Source organism: Mesoplodon bidens, assembly GCF_964165515.1.
Source record: "Mesoplodon bidens genome assembly, chromosome: X".
NCBI classification, from domain to species: domain Eukaryota; kingdom Metazoa; phylum Chordata; class Mammalia; order Artiodactyla; family Ziphiidae; genus Mesoplodon; species Mesoplodon bidens.
This window is the reverse complement of record NC_138163.1, coordinates 97,444,793-97,472,591: the sequence shown is the minus strand read 5'-3', so window position 1 is coordinate 97,472,591 and position 27,799 is coordinate 97,444,793. Positions and strand designations below refer to the sequence as shown.

Genomic DNA, 27,799 nt, shown 5'->3' with positions numbered 1-27,799 from the left:
TCTCCAGTGAGGAGAGGCAAAGACTGAGGCAGGGGTTGTCTCAAAAGTGCAGGATGGAGGGCAGGGGCCCCTTTCCCCTTGTCTGAGGGCAGCCGTCTCCACCCAGTCCACCGGCCCCCTAGACACTGCCACTCAAACAAGCACATAGTTGCTTCAGATCATATTTATTGTGGGGTCAGGGGTGGGGATCTTGGGGTTCCAGGGCAGCAACTGGCTGTCGGGGTGTCAGGGGCGAGGCGGTCCTGGGCCCCCGGAGTACGCGCAGGATCCAGGCGGTGCTCAGGGCAGGAGGCGGCGCGCTGATCCAGGCGGTGCTCAAGGCAGGAGGCGGCGCGCTGGGGGCTGGGGTGCGGGGGTCTCCAGACGCTTTACGCGCAGCAGGGCCCCCAGCACGCCCTCAGGGGGAACCTCAGGGCCCAGGTCCTGGTCAGCGGCTCGGCGGAGGCGACGCGGGGCAGCCACAGCTTCGGGGTCTGCGCTTCCCGCGAGGATCCGCCCCAACAAATACCTGCAGGGGAGCAGAGTGGAACGCAGTGAGGACGTGTCCGTGCGCCAACGCCCCGGCCCTAGGACCTGGACAGCGCCGCTACCCCTGACCGCCTGGGGACCTGGCAGCCGCCTCCCACCCAGGCATCCCACTGCTTCCAGGAGACGGATGTCTCCGCCTTCCATCCCTGAAACTATAGTTTCCCCGCCTCCCATTCGGACGAAGGAGGCCGGCCAGGCATCTCTGCCTCCACACCCTAGGTCCAGGACTAGAAAATTCCCTCCCAGGGTTCCAGGACCTAGGTGTTCGCACCTCCACCCCGTGAAGCAGGCCCCCGCCGCTCCTCGCCCTCCTCCTCCCGGGATGTAGGCGCCCGCCCCCGCCCCGACCACCCCTTGTGGGGGGGGACCTCAGCAGCTCCGGATCCAGGTCCGGCGTCTCGTCGCCGGCGTCCTCGGCATCTGGGCCCGTGGGGCCGTCGTCGTAGACTGGGGGCCGGGGTCTGAGTGCCGCGGCGGGGGCAGAGGCGGGAACAAGCTGGGCTGCGAGGGCGGCGGGGTCCAGGCGGGCTCGGAGCAGGGCTCGGGCGAGCTGCGCGGCTGGCGCGTCGGGGTCGTCCTCCAGGCCCAGCGCCGGGTCGTTGGTGCGGGGCGCGCCCCAGACGCGCAGCAGCTGCGCCAGGACGCGCGCTTGCTGATCCTCAGCCTCCTGCGCCTCGGCCCGCGCCCGCTCCTGCCTTTCGGCCTCCAGCAGGTGCGCCAGCGCCCGCGCCAGCTCCTGCACAGCCCCCGCCGCCTCTCCTCGAGTCGCTGCCCGCCGGAAGCGACGGGGAGTGCTGGCCTCAGCCTTGGGCGGAGAGGCTGCGCCCAGGCTGCGGGGCTCCTGCGGGAAGACAGGTGGGGAGCGAGAGGTCGTCAGCGTCCGTCAGGCCAGGGACCCCCAACCCGGGGGACTCCGTGGATCTCAAATATCCCTAGATGCCAACATGCCAACAAAGGCACCGTGGCCCCTCAAATATGAGTAGACACCCCTAAGGTCAATGGAGACCCCCAAATATCTCTGGACACTCTTAGGACCACCAAAGACCCCTAGATTCACCACCCCTAACGATTTCCTAGTGACTCAGAACTTGTCCCAGGGCTGCTGAAGACCAGGGTTTTTGTTTTGTTTTGTTTTGTTTGCGGTACGTGGGCCTCTCACTGTTGTGGCCTCTCCCGTCGCGGAGCACAGGCTCCGGACGTGCAGGCTCAGCGGCCATGGCTCACGGGCCCAGCCGCTCCGCGGCATGTGGGATCTTCCCGGACCGGGGCACGAACCCGTGTCCCCTGCATCGGCAGGCGGACTCTCAACCACTGCGCCACCGGGGAAGCCCAAGACCAGGTTTTTTGGTTTGTTTGTTTGTTTTTGTTTGTTTGTTTGTTTGTTTCATAGGAGTAGCGATGGTAGATATGACAGCTATGGATTTTTCTATATTGATGTTGTGGACAACAGGAACCTGTATTTGCATTTTATAGATTCCTACTGTCCACTTGTTTTACCCTAAAGGTAGCAGACTGTTCTGCACCTTGCTTTTTGGAATCTAGATCTAGATCAGTACCTTAAGAGCATCCTTTCTCTCTCTCTTCCTTCCTTTCTTCTGTATTGATTCTCTTTTGTATGGATGTATAATAGTTTATTTAACCAGCCCAATTGATGAACATTTAGGATGCTTCCAATCTTTTGCTATTCTCATAAATAATGTTGGGATGAATAACCGTGTCCATATATCATTTGGCATGTGTGCAAGTCTATCTGTAAAATAAATTACCCAATGACTAATTTTCAGTTCAGGCAGTTTTGAAACAATTTCAATAAGTTTAAAGAAATAAAAGACTATCAGAAGTATGAGAGAGGAACTAATGACCATTAAAATGACCACGAAGATTTGAAAAAGAAACATCTAGAACATCTAGAAAAATACTTTTAATGAAATCAAAAATTAAATGGGCAAGTTAAACCGCAGATTCGATTGCAGCGGAAGGAATAGGATTGAACAGAGCTTGGAAACAGACCCACACACACTGACACTTGCTACGACAGAGGGGACACTGCAGAGCAGTGGGGACAGGACCAACTCCTTCAATAAATTGTGCAGGAACAACAAGTGATCCAAATTTGGGAACAATGGAAAGGAAAAGACAAATAATTTTAACTACATTCAAATTAAGAATTTCTTTTTATCCCAAGACACCCTAAAAAGAACGAAAAGTAAAACCAGAGTGGGAGAAGATGCTTGTAGCACAAACAGTCAATAAAGGATTAATGTCCAATAAACAGAGAATGCCTAAAAAGCAGTAGGAGAAAAGCAAACTAATATAAAAATAGGCAAAATTGATGATCAAGTATTTCACAAAAGAGGAACCAAAAACAGTTACTAGGGCTTCCCTGGTGGCGCAGTGGTTGAGAATCTGACTGCCAATGCAGGGGACACGGGTTCGAGCCCTGGTCTGGGAAGATCCCACATGCTGTGGAGCAACTGGGCCCGTGAGCCACAACTACTGAGCCTGTGCGTCTGGAGCCTGTGCTCTGCAACAAGAGAGGCCGCGATAGTGAGAGGCCCACGCACCGCGATGAAGAGTGGCCCCCGCTCGCCACAACTACAGAAAGCCCTCGCACAGAAACGAAGACCCAACACAGCCATAAATAAATAAATAAATAAATAAATAAATAAATAAATTTTAAAGGAAAAAAAATACAAAAAAGTTACTAAACAAATGAAAAATAGTGAACCTCATTAGTAATCAGGAAAATGCAAATTAAAATACCAGTGAGATACACTATGCAGAATACGTCCAAAAGATTGCCAAAATTAAAGTCTGATAATGTCAAATGTTGACATGGATATAGAAAAAATGGAAGCTCTTATACATGGCTGCTGGGAACTCAATTGTTAAGATACCTTTGAGGAACAATTTGGCAATGTCTTAAAAGATGCACATATCCTATGCCACACTCCTGGGGTGTTACACCCCAGACTAGCTTTTGCACATATACTGCTGGACACAAGTGCATGAAGAACTACAGCAGCACTGTTTGTACTAACATAAAAGTGAAGGGAGGAAAAAAAAAGAAAGAAAAGCTGGAAACAACCCAAATGTTGTTGCTGACGTATTAAGAATGTATCTATAAACCATGATATACACATGGGATAAAATATTATGCAGCATGGGCTTCCCTGGTGGCGCAGTGGTTGAGAGTCCGCCTGCCAATTCAAGGGACACGGGTTCGTGACCCGGTCTGGGAAGATCCCACATGCCGCGGAGCAGCTGGGCCCGTGAGCCATGGCCGGTGAGCCTGCGCGTCCAGAGCCTGTGCTCTGCAATGGGAGAGGCCACAACAGTGAGAGGCCCGCGTACCGCAAAAAAAAAAAAAAAAAAAAAATTATGCAGCAATAAAAATAAATGAATTATAGCCACATACTTCAATGCGATGAATCTCACAACCAAGGTAGAGAAAAAAAAAAGCAAGTTACAGAATTCCACTGCAGACTGCCTGCGACTACCAGACACCCTGATGACTACCTAGTGACCCCTAGTGACTACCAGGAGCCACACACCCAGTATGATTCCATTTCTGTGAGGAAAAACTAGACAAGATATTGTTTAGCGATACATACATATGTGATAAGCTGCAAACAAAAGTAAGGGATCAATTAACAGAAAATACAGGATAATTATGGAGAAGAGGGGCTGCCTTAGGGAGAGGCACCCAGGGGCTTCTAACGATTGGTCATGCTCGATTTCTTAAGCTGAGTAATGGGTACACAAGAGGGTTATCATTATTACATTGTATATACATATGTTTAAATGTATTATGTCATATATAAAAAATATTTAATTAAGAAAAACACCATCCTTGACGCAGACAGCCTTGAACTCTTCATGAAGAGGATGTGCTCCAAGTACCCTTGATACCCACCACCCCTCAGACACCCCGGGGAATCACACACAATCATGGCCTCACACACACTCATTTGGACTGACAGGCCTTGAGACGTCACATATGCAACTCAACACTGCCACACCCACACGCAAGGAACTGCACATGTTCATGCACACCGATGCTCATGCGGTTACAATCGCCAAGCCATCCAGATGCAAGAACAAGCACCACCCTTAAAGACATAATGCAGCACAGAAAGAGACATCATGGCTCCTCTCCCCACAATGACACAGCTCCACAAAGAAGCAGGGAGGAACAGCCTCGTGAACACACATACAAAATCCTAGTCACTCAGTTCAACAGAACCAAAATGGGATATGCACTCAGGGATGCAGAGACCACTCTCTCCCAAACAAAAACAAGACCACACAGACACACAGAAAGACACGCCCATAAGTCACGCCATTGCCATAGAATTCACAAGCACACAGTGTCACTGAGAAAAGTCACACGCAGAAGCATCACACACTGCACACCCGGACCCACACTGGCACCTTTGTATGGATGCTCGGAAGCTCTTACATGAAAAGACACACACAGGGAGAGCACACCCTCACGTCCCTATCATCACATCATGCGCACACAAACCGATGCCCGCACCCCCTGCCTTAAAGCGCGCTAGTCCCATGGACAGAGCCACAGGCGGCGGGCGGGCCGAGCCCGGGCGGACCGGCAGAGTGCGGCGGCCCGACTAGCCCCGGACACTGCCACCCGCACACCCAAGAGACCAACCCCGGCATGGCCTGGGTGCAGACGGGCGGCTGGACCCCCGGCCACCCTGGCCGATCTCTCCGCACGTCCCGGGAGCAGGACCAGCGAGAAATGAGGAGCCAGAGGCCAGGCACCGACCCTCGCCGGTAGCATCCTCCACCCCACCCCCACCCCGCGCCCGACCCGGGTCGCACCTTTACCGGCCTTGCGCAGAGCGCGGGGGGCGGCTCGAGTAAGCCCAAAAGCAGCAGCACCAAAAGGCCGACGCCCCCGGCCCGCGGCCCGCGGAGCAGCGGCGACCCCGCCATGCTGCCCCAGCGAGCCGGGCTCCGGACGGGCTGACTGGCTGGCAAGTGCGCAGCGCCTGGGCTAGCGGACACGGATGCGGTGCTCTGCGGCTGCGCACGCCGGGGAACCCTGCCCACCCCCTCCCGCCACTCCACGCAGGTGCCGCCTAGGAGCTCCCGCAGCCCCTCCATCCCGCCCGTTGCCATGGAGATGCCCAAGGGGCAAGGTGGCGAGCTGGAGACTGCGATGGCGGTTGCCATGGCGGTCGGAGGGCAGTTGCCAGGGCAACAGACCTTGCTGTCGCCTCAGCAGACAGGCAGGAAAAATTGACGCAGTGGAGGGGAATGAGGGTCTGGTGTCGGCCTCTCCCTCCTTGGGGAGGAGATATATGACTTTGTTCATTGGATAAACAGTTACGGATGCCCTATGGACCAGGGCCTTTACAGGGTGATGGGTTCATTCCAGGTGATGTGACCATACATAGGTCAGTTCACCATTCTAATGTGCAGCCCCTTACCTGCATAAAAGGGTTACTGGTAACTGCTTCCCAGAGTGGCTTTGAAGGTTTAATGACATTCAGCAGGAGCTCAATAAAAGTTCCTTTCTATCCTCTCCTTGTCTGTTTGCCAGTATCTTCATCTCTCCATGGCTTTGTGTTTCTCTTTCTGACCCTATGTGTCCATAGCTCTCTCTGTCTTCCCCTCCCATCTGTCTCTCCCTGCCTCTGATTCTTTCTCTCCCTTCATCTCCACAACACTCCTCCCGTCTGTCTTTATTTTGTTCTCTGTATCTACTTGTTTTTCCATAGATATATAGATAGATACACTGATAGATTTTACTCATATATTGTTCCAAAAGGATTTCAAGCATCAAAAGGATTCAAAGGATTTCTTTGCATTCTTTCATCAAAGGAAACAAAACTTTGGTAAAATTTGTGTATCCATAGGGGGTAAAATGTTAGGAAGGGCATGTCAGTGGTATGGCAGGGCATGTCACTGGGGGCAGGGAGAGATAACTGATGGTTTGTCACGTTCTCCTTTACACTTTTCTCAGTTGTCTGGGGAAGAAAGATTCAATGAATAGGTATTACTATTATAATCAGATAAAAAATAAAGATATTTTCATTTTGGTTGGAATTAAAGTATGGTAACATGACATAAATCAAAAGTGAGGAAAAGAAAGATCCATTTACGTTGTGAATATATCTAATCCATTTATTCTAACTGCCTCTCTCTCCTCAGTATTACAAACAACTTTACAATGAAAATCCTTATACACATCCCCTTTGGACCTGAAGAGTATATACCCAGGGATGATGTAATGGACATGCAATTAAGATGACTCCCATGATCCCTGCCTTCTGATGTTCACATCCTTGGGTAATCCTCTCCCTTCGAGTGTGTGTGTGTGTCCAACGGTGACCAGATGTACATGATTACATGTAGATAATTATGTTAAAAATGAGGTTGAAATGATCAACTTGTGAGGCAACTCCCACTCCCTTGCTGGCTTTGATGAAACAAGTGGCCACTTTGGGGAACCTCACATGGTAAGAAACAGAGGGTGGCCTTTAGGAGCCTAGGGTGGCCTTCAGCTGACTGCCAGCAAGAAATTGAAGCCTTCAGTCCTATGACTTCAATGAATTGAATTCTGCCAACAACCTGAGTGAGCTTGGAAACAGATCTTTCCCCAGTCGAGCATCAGATGAGACTGCAGCCCTGGTAAACACCTTCATTTCAGTCTTGTGAGACCCTAAGCAGAGAACCAAGTTAAGCCACACCCTGACTCCTGACCCACAGAAACTGTGAGTTAATGTTTTTTCAAGTTAAGAAGCTTATGGTAATATTGTTACACAGCAATAGGAAACTAGTATAAATGGGATAATAAGACTTCTATAGAGGGATTTCCCTGGCGGTCCAGTGGTTAAGACTCCATGCTTCCAGTGCAGGGGGCATGGGTTCGATCCCTGGTTGGGGAACTAAGATCCCACATGCTGCACAGTGTGGCCAAAAAAAAAAAAAAAAAGACTGCTATAGAGAAAATGTTAAACTTCACTAACAGTTATAAAAGATGATCTGAATAAATGAAGACACATTTCATGCTCTTGGATGAGACTATTTCATATTATAAATATTTCAATTATATCCAAATTAATATATAATTTAAATATAATCTTAATTTAAATCCCAGCTGAATATTTTAAAGAAAATCAATAAAACATTTCAAAATGTATATAAAGAGTCCACACAAAGCTTATACATGAATGTTCAAAGCAGCATTTTTCATAATAGCCCCCAACTAGAAACAACTCAAATGTCTACCAACTGATGAATGGATAGACAAAATGAGGTACATCCATACAATGGAATATTACTTGTCCATAAAAAGAAATGAAGTACTGATACATGCTACAATATGGATGAAACTTGAAAATATGCTAAGTGAAAAAAGCCAGACACAAAAAGCCACATATTGCATGATTCCGTTTATGTGAAATGCCCAGAATAGGCAAATCCATGGAGATAGAAAGTTAATTAGTGGTTGCCAGGGGTTGAGGGGAGAAGAGAATGGAATGGCAGTGGGTGCGGGGGGCAGTTACTGCAAATAAGTACAGTGTGTCTTTTTGAGGTGATGAAAATGTTTTGGTGTTAGATAGTGGTGATGGCTGAATATACTAAAAACCATTGAATTGTACACTTTTTTTTTTAGGGCAATATATGACTTATCTTCATTTCAAGTAAAGATATCTTTATCTAACAATTAACAATTTCCTTTTATTCAAAAGTACCTTTAAAATACCATTTAGTCCCAACGACAATTTCTTGAGATGGAATTGTTCTCTTTACAGATGAAGACATTAATGCTCTGAGAGAATATATTGAATTGTACACTTTAAAATGATGAACTTTATGGTATGTGAATTATATCTCAATAAATAAATATCTATATAAAAGAATAAAGGTCTGTGAAGAGTTAAATTAATTCTGAAAAAGAGAAGTAAAGAAGGTAGACTTTAGTTACCAGGTATTAGGATGTGTTCTAAGGCCAGGAAGGTAGATGGTGCTTGGAAAACTGGAAGAAAATAAGCTGGAGCCCTACCTCACACCATATACAAACAGTAACTCCAGACAGGTTAAAGACCTTCATGTAAAAGGAAACACTATAAATTAATAGAAAAAAATAGCCTATGTGACCTTGATATGGGGAGGGACTTCCTGAACAAAACTTCAAAAGCACAAACCACAAGGAAGAATGTTAATGACAGTATACACATCAAAATTTACAATTTCCGGTATGGAGGTTCCTTAAAAAAACTACAAATAGATCTACCATATGACCCAGCAATCCCACTTCTAGGCATATACCCTGAGAAAACCATAATTCAAAAAGAGACATGTACCAAAATGTTCATAGCAGCCCTATTTACAATAGCCCGGAGCTGGAAACAACCTAAGTGTCCATCATCGGATGAATGGATAAAGAAGATGTGGCACATATATACAATGGAATATTACTCAGCCATAAAAAGAAATGAAATTGAGCTATTTGTAATGAGGTGGATAGACCTAGAGTCTGTCATACAGAGTGAAGTAAGTCAGAAAGAGAAAGACAAATACCGAATGCTGACACATATATATGGAATTTAAGAAAAAAAATGTCATGAAGAACATAGGGCTAAGACAGGAATAAAGACACAGACCTACTTGAGAATGGACTTGAGGATATGGGGAGGGAGAAGGGTAAGCTGTGACGAAGCGAGAGAGAGGCATGGACACATATACAGTACCAAACGTAAGGTAGATAGCTAGTGGGAAGCAGCCGCATAGCACAGGGAGATTAGCTCGGTGCTTTGTGACCGCCTGGAGGGGTGGGATAGGGAGGGTGGGAGGGAGACGCAAAAGGGAGGGGATATGGAAACATATGTATATGTATAACTGATTAAATTTGTTATAAAGCAAAAAATATAAAATAAATAAAAGGAAAAAAAAATTTACAATTTCTGGGGGATTTCCTGGTGGTCCAGTGGTTAGGACTCCCTGCTTCCACTGCAGGGGGCATGAGTTCAATCACTGGTCAGTGAACTAAGATCCCACAAGCCACACGGCACGGCCAAAAAAAATGTACAATTCCTGTTTAATGAAAGCCCCTATACACAAAGTTAACAGACATAACAGCAAATATCTACTTGCTATGGCTGAAATCACCAGAGGTTAAACATCCGGAATATAAAGGTGCTTTGGGAAATCAGCAAGAAAAAGACAGGAACCCCAAAGAAAAATGCACAAAGGATAGCAACAGACAGATCACAAAAGAGGAAACCCATGGGGTTATCAGGCATATGAAGACATGCTCAATTTTACTAATGATTAGAGAAGTGCAAATTTTAGAAAAAACAGTGAAATATTACTTTACACCCATCATATTTGCAAAAATTAGAAAACCGAATCACACGAAGTGCTGGAAGTCATGTGGGGATACAAGAACCTTCATGTACTGCTGGTGAGAGTCTGGGCTTGAGCAGCCATTCTGGACAGTTGTCTGGCAGCACTCAACCAAATTTAGCCTCTACACCAGAGTTGTCAAGTACCCAGTGGTAAGAGGGTCTACCACCCATAGTGAAGGGGGGCTGGGAAAATTCCCCCTGAGAAAGGGTATCCATGCTGAGAACTAAAGGTCCAGGAGGAGTTACCCAGGAAGCTGGGTATAAGGGAAAAGCATTTCAGGCAGAGGGAACTGCACAAGAAAAGGACCTAAGGTGAGAGGCAGCATGGCACATTCATGGCACATAAAGTAAGGCCAGTGAGCCTGAAGCACAGCAGGGACATGTTCTGATTTGCTGCATTTTGAAGCCTTCTGGGAGAGTGTAGCAAATTGGTCTAATGAGCACACACATCTGTTGATACCTCCCTTCCTTCCCCAAGTTCTCCCAAAGCAACCCAAAAAATACCCTGAAAAGAAAATCTTCAGTGGTGCCTTTCTTTCCTTCTTTCTCTGTTTCATTCATTCTTTCTTTAATTTTTAGTTTATATTGAACTATAGTTGATTTACAATGCTGTGTTAGTTTCAAGTGTACAGCAAAGTGATTCAGTTTATATATATATATATATATATATATATATATATATATATATTCTTTTTCCAATTCTTTTCCCATTTAGGTTATTACAGAATATTGAGCAGAGTTCCCTGTGCTATACAGTAGGTTCTTGTCGGTTGTCTATTTAAAACATAGTAGTGTGTATATGTCAATCCCAAACTCCCAATTTATCCCTCCCCCCCTCAACCTTTCCCCTTTGGTAACCATAAATTTGTTTTCTAAGTCTGTGAGTCTATTTCTGTTTTGTAAATAAGTTCATTTGTATCATTTTTTTTTAGATTCCACATATGAGCGATATCATATGATATTTGTCTTTCTCTGTCTGACTTACTTCACTTGTATAATAATCTCCAGGTCCATCCATGTTGCCCGTGGTGCTTTTCAAGGGAGCCATCAGGGGACCGAATATTCTCTAGGAGACTGCAGATGGAGTCAAGCCATATGGAAAAAAGAGCTAAGGGAACCACAATCTAAATACAAGCGGCAAGGATGGACTTTTGCAGAAGTCCATCCTGAGTGGAAGCAGACTGTGTGGCTTCAGGCTGGAGCACTCAATTGCCAGTATGAGCTCCTCCAGAGCTCTGTCATTCTAATTCCTTTATTTAAAAAATATATATTTATTTATTTAGGCTGTGCCGGGTCTTAGTTGCAGCATGCATGCAGGATGTAGTTCCCTGACCAGGGATCAAACCCAGGGCCCCTGCATTGGAAGCATGGAGTCTTACCCACTGGACCACCAGGGAAGTCCCTCTAATTCCTTTAAATAGCCTGTATTCACTGTAACTCCCAAATTCACATCTCTAGCCCGGGCCTCCCCAGATTCAAAATCCAACTGCCTCCTCAACATTTCCACTTTGATGTTTCATAGGCATCTCAATGCTAACTTCCCCAAAATCGAACTATTGAGTTACTGCCTCCAAGGCCTGCCCTTCCACGACAAAGACAAAAACAAAACAAACAAAAACTCTATTCCTCTCTCAGTCTCCCCCATCTCTGTAAATGGTCCCTCATTCACCCAGCTTCTCAGGTCAAAAACCATAAAGCATCCTTTTTTTTTACACTTTTATCGGAGTATAGTTGATTTACAGTGTTGTGTTAGTTTCAAGTGTACAGCAAAGTGAATCAGTATATATACATTTTATATATAGTAATGTGTATATGTTAATCCCAATCTCCTAATTTATCACCTCCCCCCATGTTTCCCCTTTGGTAACCATAAGTTTGATTTTGAGATCTGTGAGTCAGTTTCTGTTTTGTAAAACGTTCATTTGTATCATTTTTAAATTAGATTCCACATAAAAGTGATAATCAGGGGCTTCCCTGGTGGCGCAGTGGTTAAGAATCCACCTGCCAATGCAGGGAACATGGGTTTGAGCCCTGGTCCGGGAAGATCCCATATGCCGCGGAGCAACTAAGCCCGTGCACACCAACTACTGAGCCTGTGCTCTAGAGCCCGCAAGCCACAACTACTGAGCCTGTGAGCCACAACTACTGAAGCCCACGCGCCTAGAGCCCATGCTCCGCAAGAAGAGAAGCCACCGCAATGAGAAGCCCGCACACCACAACAAAGAGTAGCCCCCGCTCGCCGCAACTAGAGACAGCCCACGTGCAGCAATGAAGGCCCAACGCAGCCAAAAATAAATACATAAATAAAATAATTTTTTTTTTAAAAAGTGATATCATATGATATTTGTCTTTGACTTACTTCACTTAGTATGATAATCTCTAGGTCCATCCATGTCTCTGCAAATGGCATTATTTCATTCTTTTAAAAACCATAAAGCATCCTTGATGCCTCTCTTTTTCTCACCCCCACATCTAGTCTCTGAGGAAGTCCTTTTGGCTCCACCTTCAAAATAGATCCATAATCCAACCCCTTCTCATCCCCTCCACTGTCAGCACTGTCATCAGTCATTTGGGCCCTTGCAGTAGCTCCCTCACTAGTCTCCCTGCTTCTTTCCTTGCCTCCTTACAGTTTCTTTTCCTCATAGCAGCCAGAGGTATCCTACTCTAACTCAAGTAATTTCTCTTATGTACTCAGAATTCCTTCCTGGCTCCCATCAGAATAAAAGCTAAAGTCCTATGGTCCACAAGGCCCTGTGAGATCTAGTCCTTGTTACATCTCTGACCTCCCATCCTACCACTGTCCCCCTCACTCTCTCTGCACCTACACTGGTCTCCTTTCTGCTCTTCATACATGCTGAGTGTGCTCACAACTTCATGCTCTTCGCTATTTGCTATTCTCTTTGCATGTGCCTTGTTCCCTCATTTCATCCTGGTCTGTTTAGATATCGCCCCTTCAAAGAGGCCTTCCTTGATATTTCTACCTCAAGTTTTCTGTCTCTAGAGTCTGCTTTATTTTACACTGTAGCACTTAACAATTCCCTTCATCATATTACCTCTATAATGCTTTACATACTGTCTCCCCAACTACAGTGTAAGTTTCACGGGGACAGAGTCTTCAATCTCTTCACCATTGCATCCCCACACCTGGAATATAGTAAGAATTCAGTAAGTATGTATAAAGCATTGAGTTAATTTAAGAATAACCAATAATACAAAACATAAGGACTAAGAACAAATGGAACAGGAAAAAAAATGAGAGGAAACAAAAGTAATCAAAGGAGTATGGAATCTTCTTAAATATTGATGACACTACACTTGCAAAATAAGAATGGGCCATGTGTGGGGGCAAGGGGCATTGGAAAATCTTTGTATCTTTCTCTCAATTTTTCTGTGAACCTAAAGCTGCTCTAAAAAAGTATAGTCTTGGACTTCCCTGGTGGCACAGTGGTTAAGAATCCTCCTGCCAGGACACAGGTTCGAGCCCTGGTCTGGGAAGATCCCACATGCCGCGGAGCAACTAAGCCCGTGAGCCACAACTACTGGGCCTGCGCGTCTGGAGCCTGTGCTCCGCAACAAGAGAGGCTGCGACAGTGAGAGGCCTGTGCAGCGCGATGAAGAGTGGCCACCACTCGCCGCAACTAGAGAAAGCCTTTGCACAGAAACGAAGACCCAACAGAGCCAAAAATAAATAAATAAATAAATAAATAAATTTATTTAAAAAAAAAAAGAATCCTCCTGCCAATGCAGGGGACATGGGTTCGAGCCCTGGTCCAGGAAGATCCCACATGCTGCGGAGCAACTAAGCCCGTGCACCACAACTACTGAGCCTGCACTCTACAGCCCACAAGCCACTACTACTGAGCCTGCGTGCCAAAACAGCTGAAGCCCGCGTGCCTAGAGCCCGTGCTCCGTGACAAGAGAAGCCACTGAAATGAGAAGCCCGCTCACCGCAACAAAGAGTAGCCCCCACTCGCCGCAACTACAGAAAAGCCCGCACGCAGCAACGAAGACCCAATGCAGCAAAAAAAAAAAAAAAAGTATAGTCTTGGGCCTTCCCTGGTGGTCCAGTGGCTAAGACTCTGCACTCCCAATGTAGGGGGCCTAGGTTCGATCTCTGGTCAGGGAACTAGATCCCACATGCCACAACTGAGAGTTTGCATGCTGCAAGGAAGATCCCGCACACAGCAACCAAGATCCGTGCCACAACTAAGACCTGGCACAGCCAAATAAATATCAAAAATTTTAAAACTATAGTCTTTTTTTTTCTTTGCTGCACCACAGGGCTTGCGGGATTTTAATTTCCCGACCAGGGTTTGAACCTGGGCCCTGGCAGTGAAAGAGCCGAGTCCCAATCACTGGACCACCAGGGAATTCCCGAAAGTACAGTCTTTAAAAAGAAAAAAAGAGGCTGCAATGAAAAGAGCAATCAGCAGACAGAGGGCTGAATAAATAGAATGGCCATAACTGAAAACAGAATTAGTAATTCGAAAAATAATTTTGAAAAAGTCTTTCAGGTATGAGGATCCAAAAAGACCAAGAGATAGACAATGGAAAAGGGAAGTTAAGGGCTATGAAATATTGACGTTGAAAATTCAACATGCATCCTCCTTTTCTCAGTGCATTTGCAAAGGCTATACTTATTTAGAATCAGCTGCTCCCTTGAGCACCTTGTATAAATATCAGCCTTGTCCTCCAGACATTACTCTCTAACATTACACCCTGTTCATTCCCTTTATTGCATTTATTGCAGCCTGTATTTATGTATTTGTGGGTTATCTACCTCCTTCCCCCATTAGAATGAAAGTTCTGTAAAAAAGAGCAGGGGGAATTCCCTGGCAGTCCAGTGGTTAGGACTCAGTACTCTCACTGCTGTGGCCCGGGTTCAACCCCTGGTTAGGGAAATAAGATCCCAAAAGCCATGCAGCTCAGCCATAAATAAATAAATAAATAGCAGGGATGCCATCTGTAATGTTCATGGCTGCATCCCCCGTCACTATGTCCAACATAAAGTATGCATGTTGTATTTGATTAATTAATTGATCCTGGGGAAATTTAGAACTCCAAAGGTAAAGAAGAAGCTTCAAAAGATGTAAAATAGGGCTTCCCTGGTGGCGCAGTGGTTGAGAATCTGCCTGCTAATGCAGGGGACACGGGTTCGAGCCCTGGGCTGGGAGGATCCCACATGCCGCGGAGCAACTGGGCCCGTGGGCCACAACTGCTGAGCCTGCGCGTCTGGGGCCTGTGCTCCGCAACAAGAGAGGCCGCAATAGTGAGAGGCCCGCACACTGCGATGAAGAGTGGCCCCCGCTTGCCACAACTGGAGAAAGCCCTCGCACAGAAACGAAGACCCAACACAGCAAAAATAAATAAATTAATTAATAAACTCCTACCCGCAACATCTTAAAAAAATTTTTAAAAAAGATGTAAAATAGGTCACATAAAATATTACAGGAGTATCGGAGTTTTCTCGGTCAGCACAGTACTCTAACACAATGGGGCAATATCTTAAAAGCTATGAGAGGCAATTTTTAAGCTAAAACTCTTTACTCAGTCAACCTAGTATTCAAGTATGAGGGCAAAATAAAGATCTTTTAGGATATCTACAATTTTGATTATTATGTACAAACCATCTCTGAAAGAATTGCAAAAGCGTGAACTGAAAGAAAAAAAACAGAAACAATGACAAGAAACTTCCCAGTTGGGTGAAAAACAGGAATCTATACATCTAAGAGCAACAAATACCAAGTAGGATAAACTAAAGGAGATCCATATCTATATGCATAGTAGTCAAACTGTTGAAAGCTAAAGACAGAGAAAATCTTGAAAGCAACATGAGAAAAATGACTCATCATGTACAAGGGTATCACAAGAAGATTAACATCTGACTTCTCAACAGAAACCATAGAGACCAGGAGGCAGGGAGGCAACATATTCAAAGTGCTTAAAGAGGGAATTCCCTGGTGATCTAGTGGTTAGGACTCTGTGCTTTCACTGCCAAGGCCCCGGGTCCAATCCCTGGAATGACTGTCAACCACCAATTCTATATCCAGAAAAGATACCCTTTAAAAATAAAGGAGTTGGGCTTCCCTGGTGGCACAGTGGTTGAGAGTCCGCCTGCTGATGCAGGGGACACGGGTTCGTGCCTCGGTCCGGGAGGATCCCACATGCCGTGGGGCAGCTGGGCCCGTGAGCCATGGCCGCTGAGCCTGCGCGTCCGGAGCCTATGCTCCGCAACGGGAGAGGCCACAATGGTGAGAGGCCCGAGTATCGCAAAAAATAATAATAATAAAATAAAATAAAATAAAGGAGTAGATTTATGTTATGTGTATTTTACCACAAGTAAAAAGAAATTTTTTTAATAAATTTATTTATTTTGGCTGCATTGGGTTTTCATTGCTGGGCGTGGGCTTTCTCTAGTTGTGGCGAGAGGGGGCTACTCTTCATTGCGGTGCACAGGCTTCTTATTGTGGTGTTTTCTTTTGTTGTGGAGCGCGGGCTCTAGGCGCACGGGCTTCAGTAGTTGTGGCACGCAGGCTCAGTAGTTGTGGCTTGTGGGCTCTAGAGCACAGGCTCAGTAGTTGTGACGCACGGGCTTAGTTGCTCCGCGGCATGTTGGATCTTCCTGGACCAGGGCTCGAACCCATGTTCCCTGCATTGGCAGGCGGATTCTTAACCACTGCGCCACCAAGGAAGTCCCAATTTAAAAAAAAAAATTAAATGAGGGAGAAAGTGAAGACATTTTGTTTAGTAAACAAAAACATCACTAAACAGACCCACAAGAAATACTAAAGAGAGTCCTTCAAGCTGAACTGAAAGGACACCAGGGGACTTCCCTGGTTGTCCAGTGGTTAGGACTCCGCCCTTCCACTGCAGGGGACACGGGTTCAATAATCCCTGGTTGGGGAACTAAGATCCTGCAGGCAGTGGCACGGCAGAAAAAAAAAAAAAAAAAAAGAAAGGACACCAGGTAGTCACTCGAATCTGCATGAAGAAACAAAGAACACTGCTAAAGGTAACTACAGAGGTCAATATAAAAGACAGTATAAATATGTGTTTTGTAACTCTTTTCTTCTGTTATCTGATTTAGATGACAAATACATAAAGCAATAATTATAAAATTGTTGATGGACTTATAATGTATAAAGATGTAATTTACCTAATGATAATAGGGCAAAGGAAGAGAAAAGGAACAGCGCTATATTGGAGCAAATTCTCTGTATGTTACTGAAATTAATTAATAATAATTGAAATTAATTATTAATTACTCAATAATTTGAAAACTTCCCACAGAGATGCCCAGATCAAGATGACTTCACTGGCGAATTCTACCAAGCATTTAAAGAAGAATTAATAGAAAATTTTCACAAACTCCTCCCCAAAATTGAAGAGGAGAGAACATTTTTCAACTCATTCTATGAGGCCAAAAGCAAAACCAGACAAAGGCAACCCTACAAAAGTACAGAGCAATATCTCTTATGAATGTAAACTCAAAACCCCTCTTCAAAATTCTAGCAAACTAGGGGTGGTGGTGTGATGAATTGGGAGATTGGGATTGACATGTATACACTGATGTGTATAAAATGGATGACTAATAAGAACCTGCTGTATAAAAAAATAAATAAAATTAAATTAAAAAAACATTCTAGCAAACTAAAGCCAACAACATATAAAAAGGATTATACACCATGACCAAGTGGGATTTATCCCGGGAATGTAAGGTTGTTTAATATCTGAAATCAATTAATATAGTAGGCCATAACAATAGAATAAAGTACAAGAACCACACGATCAACTCAACAGAAGTAGGAAAAGCATTTGACAAAATTCAACACCCCTTCATACGTTTTTATCGTGAATCAACAACATATCATCAACAACCTAGGAGTAGAAGAAAACTTCCTCGACATGGTAAAGGACAAAAACCCCACAGCTAATATCACACTTCGTTTTTTTTGTCACAAGAAACTGATCTTTACTCAACAAAGTTCTACACAAGTGGAATCTCATGCCACCTCAGTGCCAATCCCCAGCACAACACAGTGACAAGTGGACAGACCCTGGAGGAAGTGGGGGGAGGGACGTGGGAATGAGAAGGACGGCAGATCCAGGCCAGTCTGGGTCCGCAGCCCCAGGCGGGGGAAAAGGTTGAGAAGCTGAAACTTCATTGTGCAAAAATCAACCACAAATATTTTAAAAATTAAATAGTTTCTTAAAAAAAGAAAGAAGAAAAGGAAAGATAACTAGAACGCCTTTCCTGAAGGTGGTTGGAGCCACCCATCCTGGATGGAAAAGGGGTTACCAATCCCACCAGGAAGCCAGTCCATCCACACACCCCAAGACGCAGCAGAGAATGCTCCAAAGAACCTAACGTCATACTTAATGGTGAAAGGCTGAAAGCTTTTCCCCCAAGGATCAGGATTAAGACAAAGATGTTTGCTTTACCACTTCTATTTGACATTGTGCTGAAGGTGCTAGCCAGGGCAATTAGGCAAGAAAGGGAGATAAAAGGCATTCACATTGGAAAGGCAGAAGTGAAATCATTTCTGTTCGCAAATGACATGATCTTGTACATGGATAGTCTTAAAAGAATCCACAAGAGGGCTTCCCTGGTGGTGCAGTGGTTGAGAGTCCGCCTGCCGATGCAGGGGACACGGGTTCATGCCCCGGTCCGGGAAGATCCCACATGCCGCGGATAGGCTGGGCCCGTGAGCCATGGCCGCTGAGCCTGTGCATCCGGAGCCTGTGCTCCGCAACGGGACAGGCCACAAAAGTGAGAGGCCCGCGTATCACCAAAAAAAAAAAAAAAAAAATCCACAGGGAATCTGTTTAGACCTAATAAATGAGACCAGCAAGGTTTCAGGATACAAGGTCAACATTACAAAATTCAGTTGTATTTCCATACACTGGCAATGAACAATCCAAAAATGAAATTAAGAAAACAATTCCAGGACTTCCCTGGAGGTCCAGTGGTTAAGGCCCCACGCTTCCACTGCAGGGGGCATGGGTTCCATCCGTGGTTGGGGAACTAAGATCCCACATGCCACGCGGTGCGGCCAGAAAACAACGACAATACAATAGCATCAAAAAGAATAAAAATGGGCTTCCCTTGTGGCATGGTGGTTGAGAATCTGCCTGCCAATGCAGGGGACACAGGTTCAAGCACTGGTCCGGGAAGATCCCACATGCCGCGGAGCAACTAAGTCCGTGCGCCATAACTACTGAGCCTGCACTCTAGAGCCCATGAGCCACAACTACTGAGCCCGCGTGCTGCAACTACTGAAGCCCATGCACCTAGAGCCTGTGCTCCACAAAGAGAGAAGCCACCGCCATGAGAAGCCCGCACACCGCAACGAAGAGTAGCCCCCTCTTGCTGCAAGTAGAGAAAGCCTGCATGCAGCAACAAAGACCCAACACAGCCAAAAATAAATAAATAAAATAAAGTTTTTAAAAAAGAATAAAAACACTGAAAAATAAGTACAAGATTCGTACACTGAAACTATAAAACTACCTAACACGATCTCAAATCCAATAACTTTTTTTTTTTTTTTTTTTTTTTTTTTTTTCTTTTTCTTTTTGCGGTATGCGGGCCTCTCACTGTTGTGGCCTCTCCCGTTGCGGAGCACAGGCTCCGGATGCGCAGGCCCAGCGGCCATGGCTCACGGGCCCAGCCGCTCCGCGGCATATGGGATCCTCCCAGACCGGGGCACGAACCCGTATCCCCTGCATCGGCAGGCGGACTCTCAACCACTGCGCCACCAGGGAGGCCCCAATAACTTTTTTTTAAAACACAGTAGTGCACACATCTGTAACCCCTCGTGCCTTCAGCTAATTGAGTTACACCTCCTTGCCAGTGTCTGGGAGTAAGTACACAGTGAATTGAATATAGAACTTTCTGCCTTGGATTTCTTTGTTTTCCCAGGGAAAAGGTTCCCCAGGACTTTGGTTACCTGATCAGATATGCTTTGTTATTTGGTAAAGTTGTTTTCTACCTCTCTACCACTGCTCCTATAGTCTGTCCACTTGTATAGTATGAGTGTTATATTTAATTACACAGATGAGTGTTATTTTGCAAGAAGTGGGAAAGTCTATAGGGAGAGAATGAGCATATTTGTGATACTCTATTCTCCAGCTGTCCCTGGGGGCTGAAGAAGTCAAAAAGTCTTCTCAGACCAGCGTCCTTTGGACAAACCTACTTTGGATCACATCATGTGGAAGCAGGGTCTTGAAGAGCTATTTGTATACCTCTGTTCATAGCAGCATTATTCACAATAGCTAAAATGTGGAAGCAACCCAAGCATCCAATGGTGGATGAATAGATAAGCAAAATGTGGTATATACATAAAACAGAATATTATTCAGCTTTAAAAAGGAAGGAAATTCTGACACATGCTACAACATGGATGAACCTTGTGGTTGTTATGCAAGGTGGTTGTTATGCAAAGTGCAATAAGCCAGTCACAAAAAGACAAATACTGTATGATTCTACTTACATGAGGTAGTCAAATTCATAGAGACAGAAAGTAGAATGGTGGGTGCCAGGAGCTAGGGGGAGGAGAGAATGGGGAGTTATTGTTTAAGGAGTACAGAATTTCAGCTTCACAAGATGAAAAGAGCTAGGAAGATAGATGGTGGTGATAGTTGAACAACATTATGAATGTATTTAATACCACCAAACTGTGCACTTAAAAATGGTTGAGGGCTTCCCTGGTGGCGCAGTGGTTGAGAGTCCGCCTGCCGATGCAGGGGACACGGGTTCGTGCCCCGGTCTGGGAAGATCCCACATGCCACGGAGCGGCTGTGTCCGTGAGCCATGGCCACTGAGCCTGCGCTCTGCAACGGGAGAGGCCACAACAGTGAGAGGCCCGCGTACCGCAAAAAAAAAAAAAAAAATGGTTGAGGTAGGGCTTCCCTGGTGGCACAGTGGTTGAGAGTCCACCTGCCGATGGAGGGGACCCGGGTTTGTGCCCCTGTCCGGGAAGATCCCACATGCCGCGGAGCAGCTGGGCCCGTGAGCCATGGCCGCCGAGCCTGCGCGTCCGGAGCCTGTGCTCTGCAGCAGGAGAGGCCACAACAGTGAGAGGCCCGTGAACCACACACACACACACAAAAAATGGTTGAGGTAAATTTAACGTTATGTGTACCTCACCACTAAAAAAAAAAAACCTTACGTGAACTTTCCTCAGTCTTGTTTTTGTGTCCCTGAGAATTGCTTTGTTTAGTTTCATCTGCCCAGAATCAGGAAGGTTTTTATTCCTGGCCCAATATCAGTGATGATTGGCCTTTGGCCAAAATCTGGAGACACCAAGTCACACAAGCACCACCCTTCTGGAACACTGCAGTTCTCGGGAGAACTTCTCAGTCTAAAACCGTGCCCCTTGCAGGCACGGTTGCTTCCTTCATGTTTTCTCACTGTAATGTCAACACATTATCTAAGTGGCAATTTTCACCAGGGAAATTTTGGAATTGAAATAACCACTTTGAGAAACTTTTGCCATGAACAAGATTGTCCATTTGAGAGATTCCTTAGAACAAAAGGGCAAAAAACCACACGAAGAGCTTGCTTCTTTTATTTTTTTTAACATTTATTTATTTATTTGGCTGCACCAGGTCTCAGCTGCGGTACTCAGGATCTTTGTTGAGGCCTGCAGGATCTTTTGTTGCGGCATGTGGTATCTAGTTCCCTGACCAGGGATGGAACCCCGGCCCCCTGCATTGGAAGCGTGGAGTCTTAACCGCTGGACCACCAGAGGAATCCCAAGCTTGCTTGTTTTATCTGTCTCAAGGAGAGAGATCATTTTGTTTAACATAGGAGACACCCTCCTCTTCATTTCTGTATTTGGGGATTAAGAAGTGCTTATTTTTTAATAGTATGCCTTGATAAAATTGTCAAATTGCCTGAATTATTGTTTAAACCAGCTATAATAACCCTCTTTTGAGTATGTTTATGTCAAATCGCATTTTCCTGCAGCCAAAATTCTCCCCTTCTCCTTTCATAGGGAAATGTAACTAGCCTTTTACAGTGATAATTTCATATTCATCTGAAGCCACTACAAAACCCTTATCAAAATGGACAACAAATGAAGGAATTTCTATATAGCTTTCCATTACTTGTGTAAACAAAGAATGTTGCCTACCATTCCAATTCTACGAGGAGCCGTTGCAATCACTCACCTACAGGTATACCCTGAAAGGAATTCAGGGGGAAACATTCTATGTTTTGGATATATGGGCCCCTAGATAGTTAAGATGCATATCTAAAGAAGAATTTCAATGACCCCAGATTCTTGCATCTTCCCATATATAGATAAGCACTAAAATCCTTAACTGAGATATGGTGTGTGTGTGTGTGTGTGTGCGCGCGTGTGTATGTGCGCGTGTGTGTGTGTGATTAGCAGTAATCTTTTACCAAGATGCATACTTGGCTACATGTATTTCCCAGCCAAAAAAATTATACATTTACTAGTTCCTCCCCTACCTCTTTGAAGCAGTTCCCAGTTTTCAGAAACACTGAATAAAACTCAACTCACAGCTCTTATGTTGTGTGTTTTTTCTCCAATTGACACTTGAGATCACCATAAGAAGAGTGGAGGTTAACAAAAATGCTTCATGATAATAGCCACAATAGCAGAGATAAATTGGCCTTCACACTGAACCAACATTGATGGGGTAACTTTAAGGGTCTTGCTGAGATGGTTCCCTTGCATGTCACACCTCATAACAATCATGACAAAGACTGAAAAGGTAGGGTGTGGATAGAAACCAATAGCTTGAGGCTCTTTTGAACACCTCCAAAGGGCTATGAGCAAGTTCTGGCTGTGGTTTATTTTCCAGGTGAACTGAGTTTTTCCTACTGGTCAGAGAGTTATCACTGTAAAGGTAGGGAAACTGCTTGCTTTTGTATTCCCGACTCAACTTACCTCTCCAGTAGCAGGGACAGGCATTGCACTTATTTAAAGAACTCTGTTATTTAAAAACTCTGTAAAGTTTTAACTTCCTCAGAAACTCTACAGCCATTATCACCTATAATCTTCAGAAAAAGTAGAGAGACCTAATGGAATCTGGAAAGTAAAATCAACAAACTTCTAATCCTAACCCTCAAACTTCCAGGGACTAAAGTATTGCCATTAGCCTTGATGGCAATAAGCTCTAACCCCTCTGGGGACCACCTATAGCTAGCTACTTCTGAGTTAATAACAGACTACCCTAAGTGTTTTGTAATTGCACCTCAAATCCTAGATTCTACTCTCTTACAGGCCAATGTGACTTCATACTACTAGAGACTCGTGTGATGCCTCCAGATGTCTCCATAATAGGTTCAAGCTGCATTTCCAAAAAAGTCTGCATGATCAAAGGGAAAACTGCCCTTGAGCCTCAGCGAAAAAGACCTTATTAATAGGCTTCAAACTGAGGATTCTTAGGAATTCTCCAGAAGCTGATGACTGCAGACTTGGATGGCTTCTGCTCAAGGTGACAGAACAAGATTAATTTTCTGATTCTTCAGCACCTTTTTTTCTTTTTACTTCACTATTAATCTTGACTATTACTGTACCTTGATACCTTCTAGTAACCAAGTAAAATATCTCTCACCCTGTTACTTTTGACCTGCTATGGATTCCCTCTGTCACTTAGGGAAAAAACGAAACTACCTTGTGTGTTTTCTCAGACTACAGTACTATGAATTTGATTGCTGGATCTCTCAATCTTGATCTCTCTCTCTCTCACTCTCTCTCTCTCTCTCTCTCTCTCTCTCTCTCTCTCTCTCTCTCATGCAGACTCACACTCCTACCTCAATCTGACAAAAATGTAATAGCTCATCTTTTAAATACCTCAGAAGGTAGCTTTCTTTCTATAGGTCCTCTCACATTTCCCTTAAAAAAATAATCCCAAACCTTGATCTTGTAAAAATTGGCTGTTGGCCTCAGAGAATACTTCTGCTGAAGTCATTACAACCCTATCAGCAAGACCCAGCCCATCAGGAATGGGAGCTAACAGTTGGGGCAGTTTTTTCTCTTCAAACACACTCTAGCCTGTTTTGCTGCTACTGTTTAACTCCACTCAAGAAATCCACTCTAGAGGACTTCCTTGGTGGTGCAATGGTTAAGAATCGCCTTCCAATGCAGGGGACACAGGTTCGAGCCCAGGTCCGGGAAGATCTCACATGTCGAGATCAACTAAGCCCGTGCGCCACAACTACTGAGCCTGCACTCCTGAGCCTGCGAGCCGCAACTACTGAAGCCCGTGCACCTAGAGCCCATGCTCCACAACAAGAGAAGCTACCGCAATGAGAAGCCCAGGCACTGCAACAAAAAGTAGACCCCGCTTGCCGCATATAGAGAAAGCCTGCACACAGCAACAAAGACCCAACGCAGCCAAAAATAAATAAATAAAAATAAATAAATTTATTAAAAAAATAGTTCACACCATCCATGAAAACCTTCAAGTAACACCCACAATTAGGATGGATAATGTGTTGTCCCGGAAATTATGTTGCAAGTGACCTCTGAAACTCTATACACCGTAAATAAGACTATAAATCCCAGCTTTGCCACTTTCAGGCAGTATAAGCACGGGCAAGTTGCTTTACCTTTTTGTGCTTTCAGTTTCCTCATATGTATAATGAGCGTAAGGAAAGGAAGGTTCCCCTGTCACCTCCGAAGTGGTCACTGGCATATCCTTCCTCTTCCACAGGCTTGCAGGGCATCTGATGACACTGCAGATCCCGTGGAGATGGCCCCGATCGGTCAGTTCCAGAGGTTGGCCCTAAATGGGCTCCTTGGGATGGTTGCCAGGTCCCGACATCAGAGCGTAGATCTCTAAAGGTGTATCCCTGGGGAAGGCAGGGGTGGGGCTATCAGGGCTGTCCTGCCCAGCCAGGTCCCGTTCTCCAACTGCCACTAAGAGAACAGAGGAAATGAGAACGCTCAGACCAGGAACTCCCAGACTCAGAGTAAGGTATGCACCCAACTCTTCTGACTCTCTTACTTTCTCTTTCTCCCACTTCTCTTTTTTTCTCTGCCCCTTGCTTCTCTTTTTTTCTTTGCTATCTCTGTCTCTCCCAATGTCTCTATCTCCTCACTTTCATTCCCTCTTTTCCCTTTTTTTTTAATGTGTACTGCTTTTTCTCTTGGTATCTCTTTCCCTGCAACTCCATTTCTCCTTTGATGTCTCTGTAAACTGGCTATTTGTCTCTCTCTCTATCTTTTCTCTCTGTCTTTGATTTCCCCTGGTCTCTCTCCCCAGCCTCTCAGGGTCTCTGCCTGAGGAAGTGGACAAAGGGATTTCCCCAATCCACTGTCAGGGCTGGAACCTCTTGCTCTTCTCTGATTCTGTCCACCTCTCTAACCCTCCTCATCCACCAAATATCTTCCCTTCCCCACCGCATGCAGACAGGTGGATGGCAAACCCCAGGACTCAGGGAGGGTGAGAGCCACCAGCCAGAGAAATCAAAGCAGAGAAATGAGGAAAAAGAGCTGAGAGACAGATCAAGGCATAGAGGCAGAGTTGGGGCTCAGGCGGGGAGGGAGACCGGAAGGAAGAACCTGAGGGAGAGCCACTGAAATCCTTATTAGAAACAGATGGGATTAAGTTGGAAATGAGAGAGAGAGAGAGAGAGAGAGAGAGAGAGAGAGAGAGGGTGAGAGAGAGAGAGAGAGAGAGAGAGAGGGTGAGAGAGAGAGAGAGAGAGAGAGAGAGAGAGGGTGAGAGAGAGAGAGAGAGAGAGAGACAGAGAGAGAGACAGAGAGAGAGACTGCAATGCAGTTTGGGCATCTCTGCCTCTCTGAGGCCCCTGAGCTGGAGGGTAAGTGGGCAGGCAGCCTGAGGAGGCCTGGCCTGACAACCCTTGTCGGCTCAGCCCCTCAAACCAGCTCAGAACTCTACACCGCCACCTCGCCTTCTCTCCCGCCTTGGCCTCCTTGACGCTGAGGGTCTTCCTACTTGCATTTCTGACCCTCAAACGGCTTCTTCTTGCTCCTCTTCCTGTCTCTGCCCTTTCTCCTCGTCTCTGTCTCTTTTCCTTTATTTCTTGTATGTCTCTCTGCCTCCATCTCTGTCTTTCTACGTGTCCATTAGTGTCTCTATGTCCCTCTGTGTATGTCCCTCAATTCCTACTTCTCTCGCCATCCGTTTCTCTCACTCTTGCCTTCCCCGTCTCCTGCCTTTTCTGGGTCTCTGCAATCCCCCCCCACAACCCCCGGTGGAAACCATCCGGGGTGTGACCCCGCATTCCCTTCTTTTGGGAAGAGCAGCGGGCCCGCAGTCAGGTCAGGGGGCGGGGCCTGAGGACTCGCCCTGGCTCCAACTCCCCCCAACTCCGGAGACCTGCACGACACCGGACGCCCCAGCGCCACCTAGGAGCCGGGTGACACCGCGGCAGCTAGGCTCCCACGATGCCCCACCACCACTCGATGCCGCCCTACAACTCTCAGCCGAAGCCCAGTCCTCCGCTACTAAACCCAGTACTGGTCCCGCCCGGCCCAGCCGGCAGCCCCAGGAGCCAGAGCACAAGGCCCTGAACTTCACCATGAACCGTTCCACGGCCCCACGGCTCCAACATCCTTCCAGACCCGGAGACCTTGAGCGGGGCCCCCAAAGTGGGAGGAGGGCGGGGCGCCCGGGCGTTTGAGGTTCCCGAAGCGGCGGGACCTTAAGGAGCAGGAGAGGGCGGGGTCTGAAGACGGGAAGAGGTAGGGTCTAGAGGCTGCTGAGGGCGGGAAACGTGGGCCTGCGGGAGGCTTAGAGGGCAGGGCTGAAAGATAGGAAGCGGGTGGACCTGGGGGCGGGGCCTGGAGACTTGGGGTCTGTGAACAGCACAGCAGCCTGAGGTGGGCGGAACCTGAGGGCTCAAGGAAGGAAAAGGCTCCGAAGAGCTAGCGGGCCTGTGTTTGATAGGAGCAGGGTGGGGTCTGGAAACGCAGCGGGGATGGGGCCTGGAAGTGAGGAAGGGCGCGGCCTAGGTGTACCGAATGGGCGGGACCAAAGGAAGTGGCCTGGAAGTACAAGGGTTGCAGCCTGGGATACCCAGGGTCTGACTGGCATCCCGGTCCTACCCAGGCAGGTGTGTTGCTGCTGCTGGCGTGGCCATGGAGTCGGCAAGTTCGAGGCCAGGGCCCTGCTGGGGCACTGAGAGCTGTGTGCACGGCGCCTGCTACCCGCGCCTGGCACTGAGTCCATCAAGCAGCGCTGCAGTTCTACCTCCGAGGACCACTAGGACCTCGTTGGGGCCTTGGGAGGCCTGAGAACTCCGCATTTGCACCCCCAGGGAGCGAGCCTGTATAAGAGAGAGGGCATTTCCACCTCTTTGCAATGGCTTGCATAAAAGGGACAGTTGGTGTGTCTCCCACGAGGCCATCTGCACCCCAGTGGAGGCGTCTGCCCCACACGTGTTTGCATGCGAGACAGTGTTTGGAGCTGATGTCCATCCAAGAAAATCTCTCCCCCATAACCCCCACTCCGCCCCCAAAACGAAACCTCATCTGGTACCCTTAAATACTGACAACCCTGAGCATCGCAGAGCAGGAATCTCTCTGTAGTGCAGAAGAGAAGATTAAGGGCACTGTCTTCAAGGAAGCTGGGTCTCCCCGACCCCTACTTCCATCCCAGGTCCCTGGTGAGGCCACATGGAGGGGGAATTATCTTCACAAACGGGGTGACTGGTATCCAGAAAGACAGAGTTCACTGTGAGGTCAGATTTCCCAGTCTTTCCAATGGGGACATGGGGGAGAGGGGTCAGAGGTGCGGCATGCTGAACCACCCCTCCACCCCAGCAATCCTGTGTTCACTCATTTCTTTCCCAAGCCTGTTCCTCTTCTGTCTGCTTGTGATTCAACACTTGGCCCCCTTATTCATGTACTACTCACATCTGGATTCATTCCCCCTCCTACACATTC

The 27,799-nt window shown here is 46.5% G+C and overlaps 1 protein-coding gene and 1 long non-coding RNA gene across 3 annotated transcripts; both read right to left on the bottom strand.

The window, feature by feature from the left end:
- Positions 1–146: 146 nt before the first annotated feature.
- PCSK1N (proprotein convertase subtilisin/kexin type 1 inhibitor) lies at positions 147–5,566 on the bottom strand. The gene is made up of 3 exons (XM_081221971.1): positions 5,374–5,566; positions 897–1,369; positions 147–508 (listed from the first exon to the last, which is right to left on the bottom strand). Exons 1-3 carry the CDS (start codon positions 5,485–5,487, stop codon positions 316–318), a joined length of 780 nt encoding a protein of 259 aa, XP_081078097.1. The 5' UTR covers positions 5,488–5,566; the 3' UTR covers positions 147–315.
- A 5,332-nt stretch (positions 5,567–10,898) lies between these two features.
- LOC308609558 lies at positions 10,899–26,550 on the bottom strand. Of its 2 annotated transcripts, none has more exons than XR_014014304.1 (4): positions 26,433–26,550; positions 24,496–24,805; positions 20,402–20,453; positions 10,899–10,985 (listed from the first exon to the last, which is right to left on the bottom strand). It is a non-coding gene; the product is annotated as an uncharacterized lncRNA (long non-coding RNA). The 2 variants fall into 2 exon arrangements; XR_014014305.1 differs by lacking the exon at positions 10,899–10,985 and adding an exon at positions 12,965–13,055.
- Positions 26,551–27,799: the final 1,249 nt, after the last annotated feature.

Coding starts and splice junctions, on each gene's coding strand:
- PCSK1N (XM_081221971.1), bottom strand. CDS start 5,487: ATGGCGGGGTCGCCGCTGCTCCGCGGGCCGCGGGCCGGGGGCGTCGGC. Junction 1,370..5,373: donor TCTGCGCAAGGCCGGTAAAG/GTGCGACCCGGG, acceptor GTCTTCCCGCAG/GAGCCCCGCAGCCTGGGCGC. Junction 509..896: donor CTGGATCCGGAGCTGCTGAG/GTCCCCCCCCAC, acceptor GCTCCCCTGCAG/GTATTTGTTGGGGCGGATCC.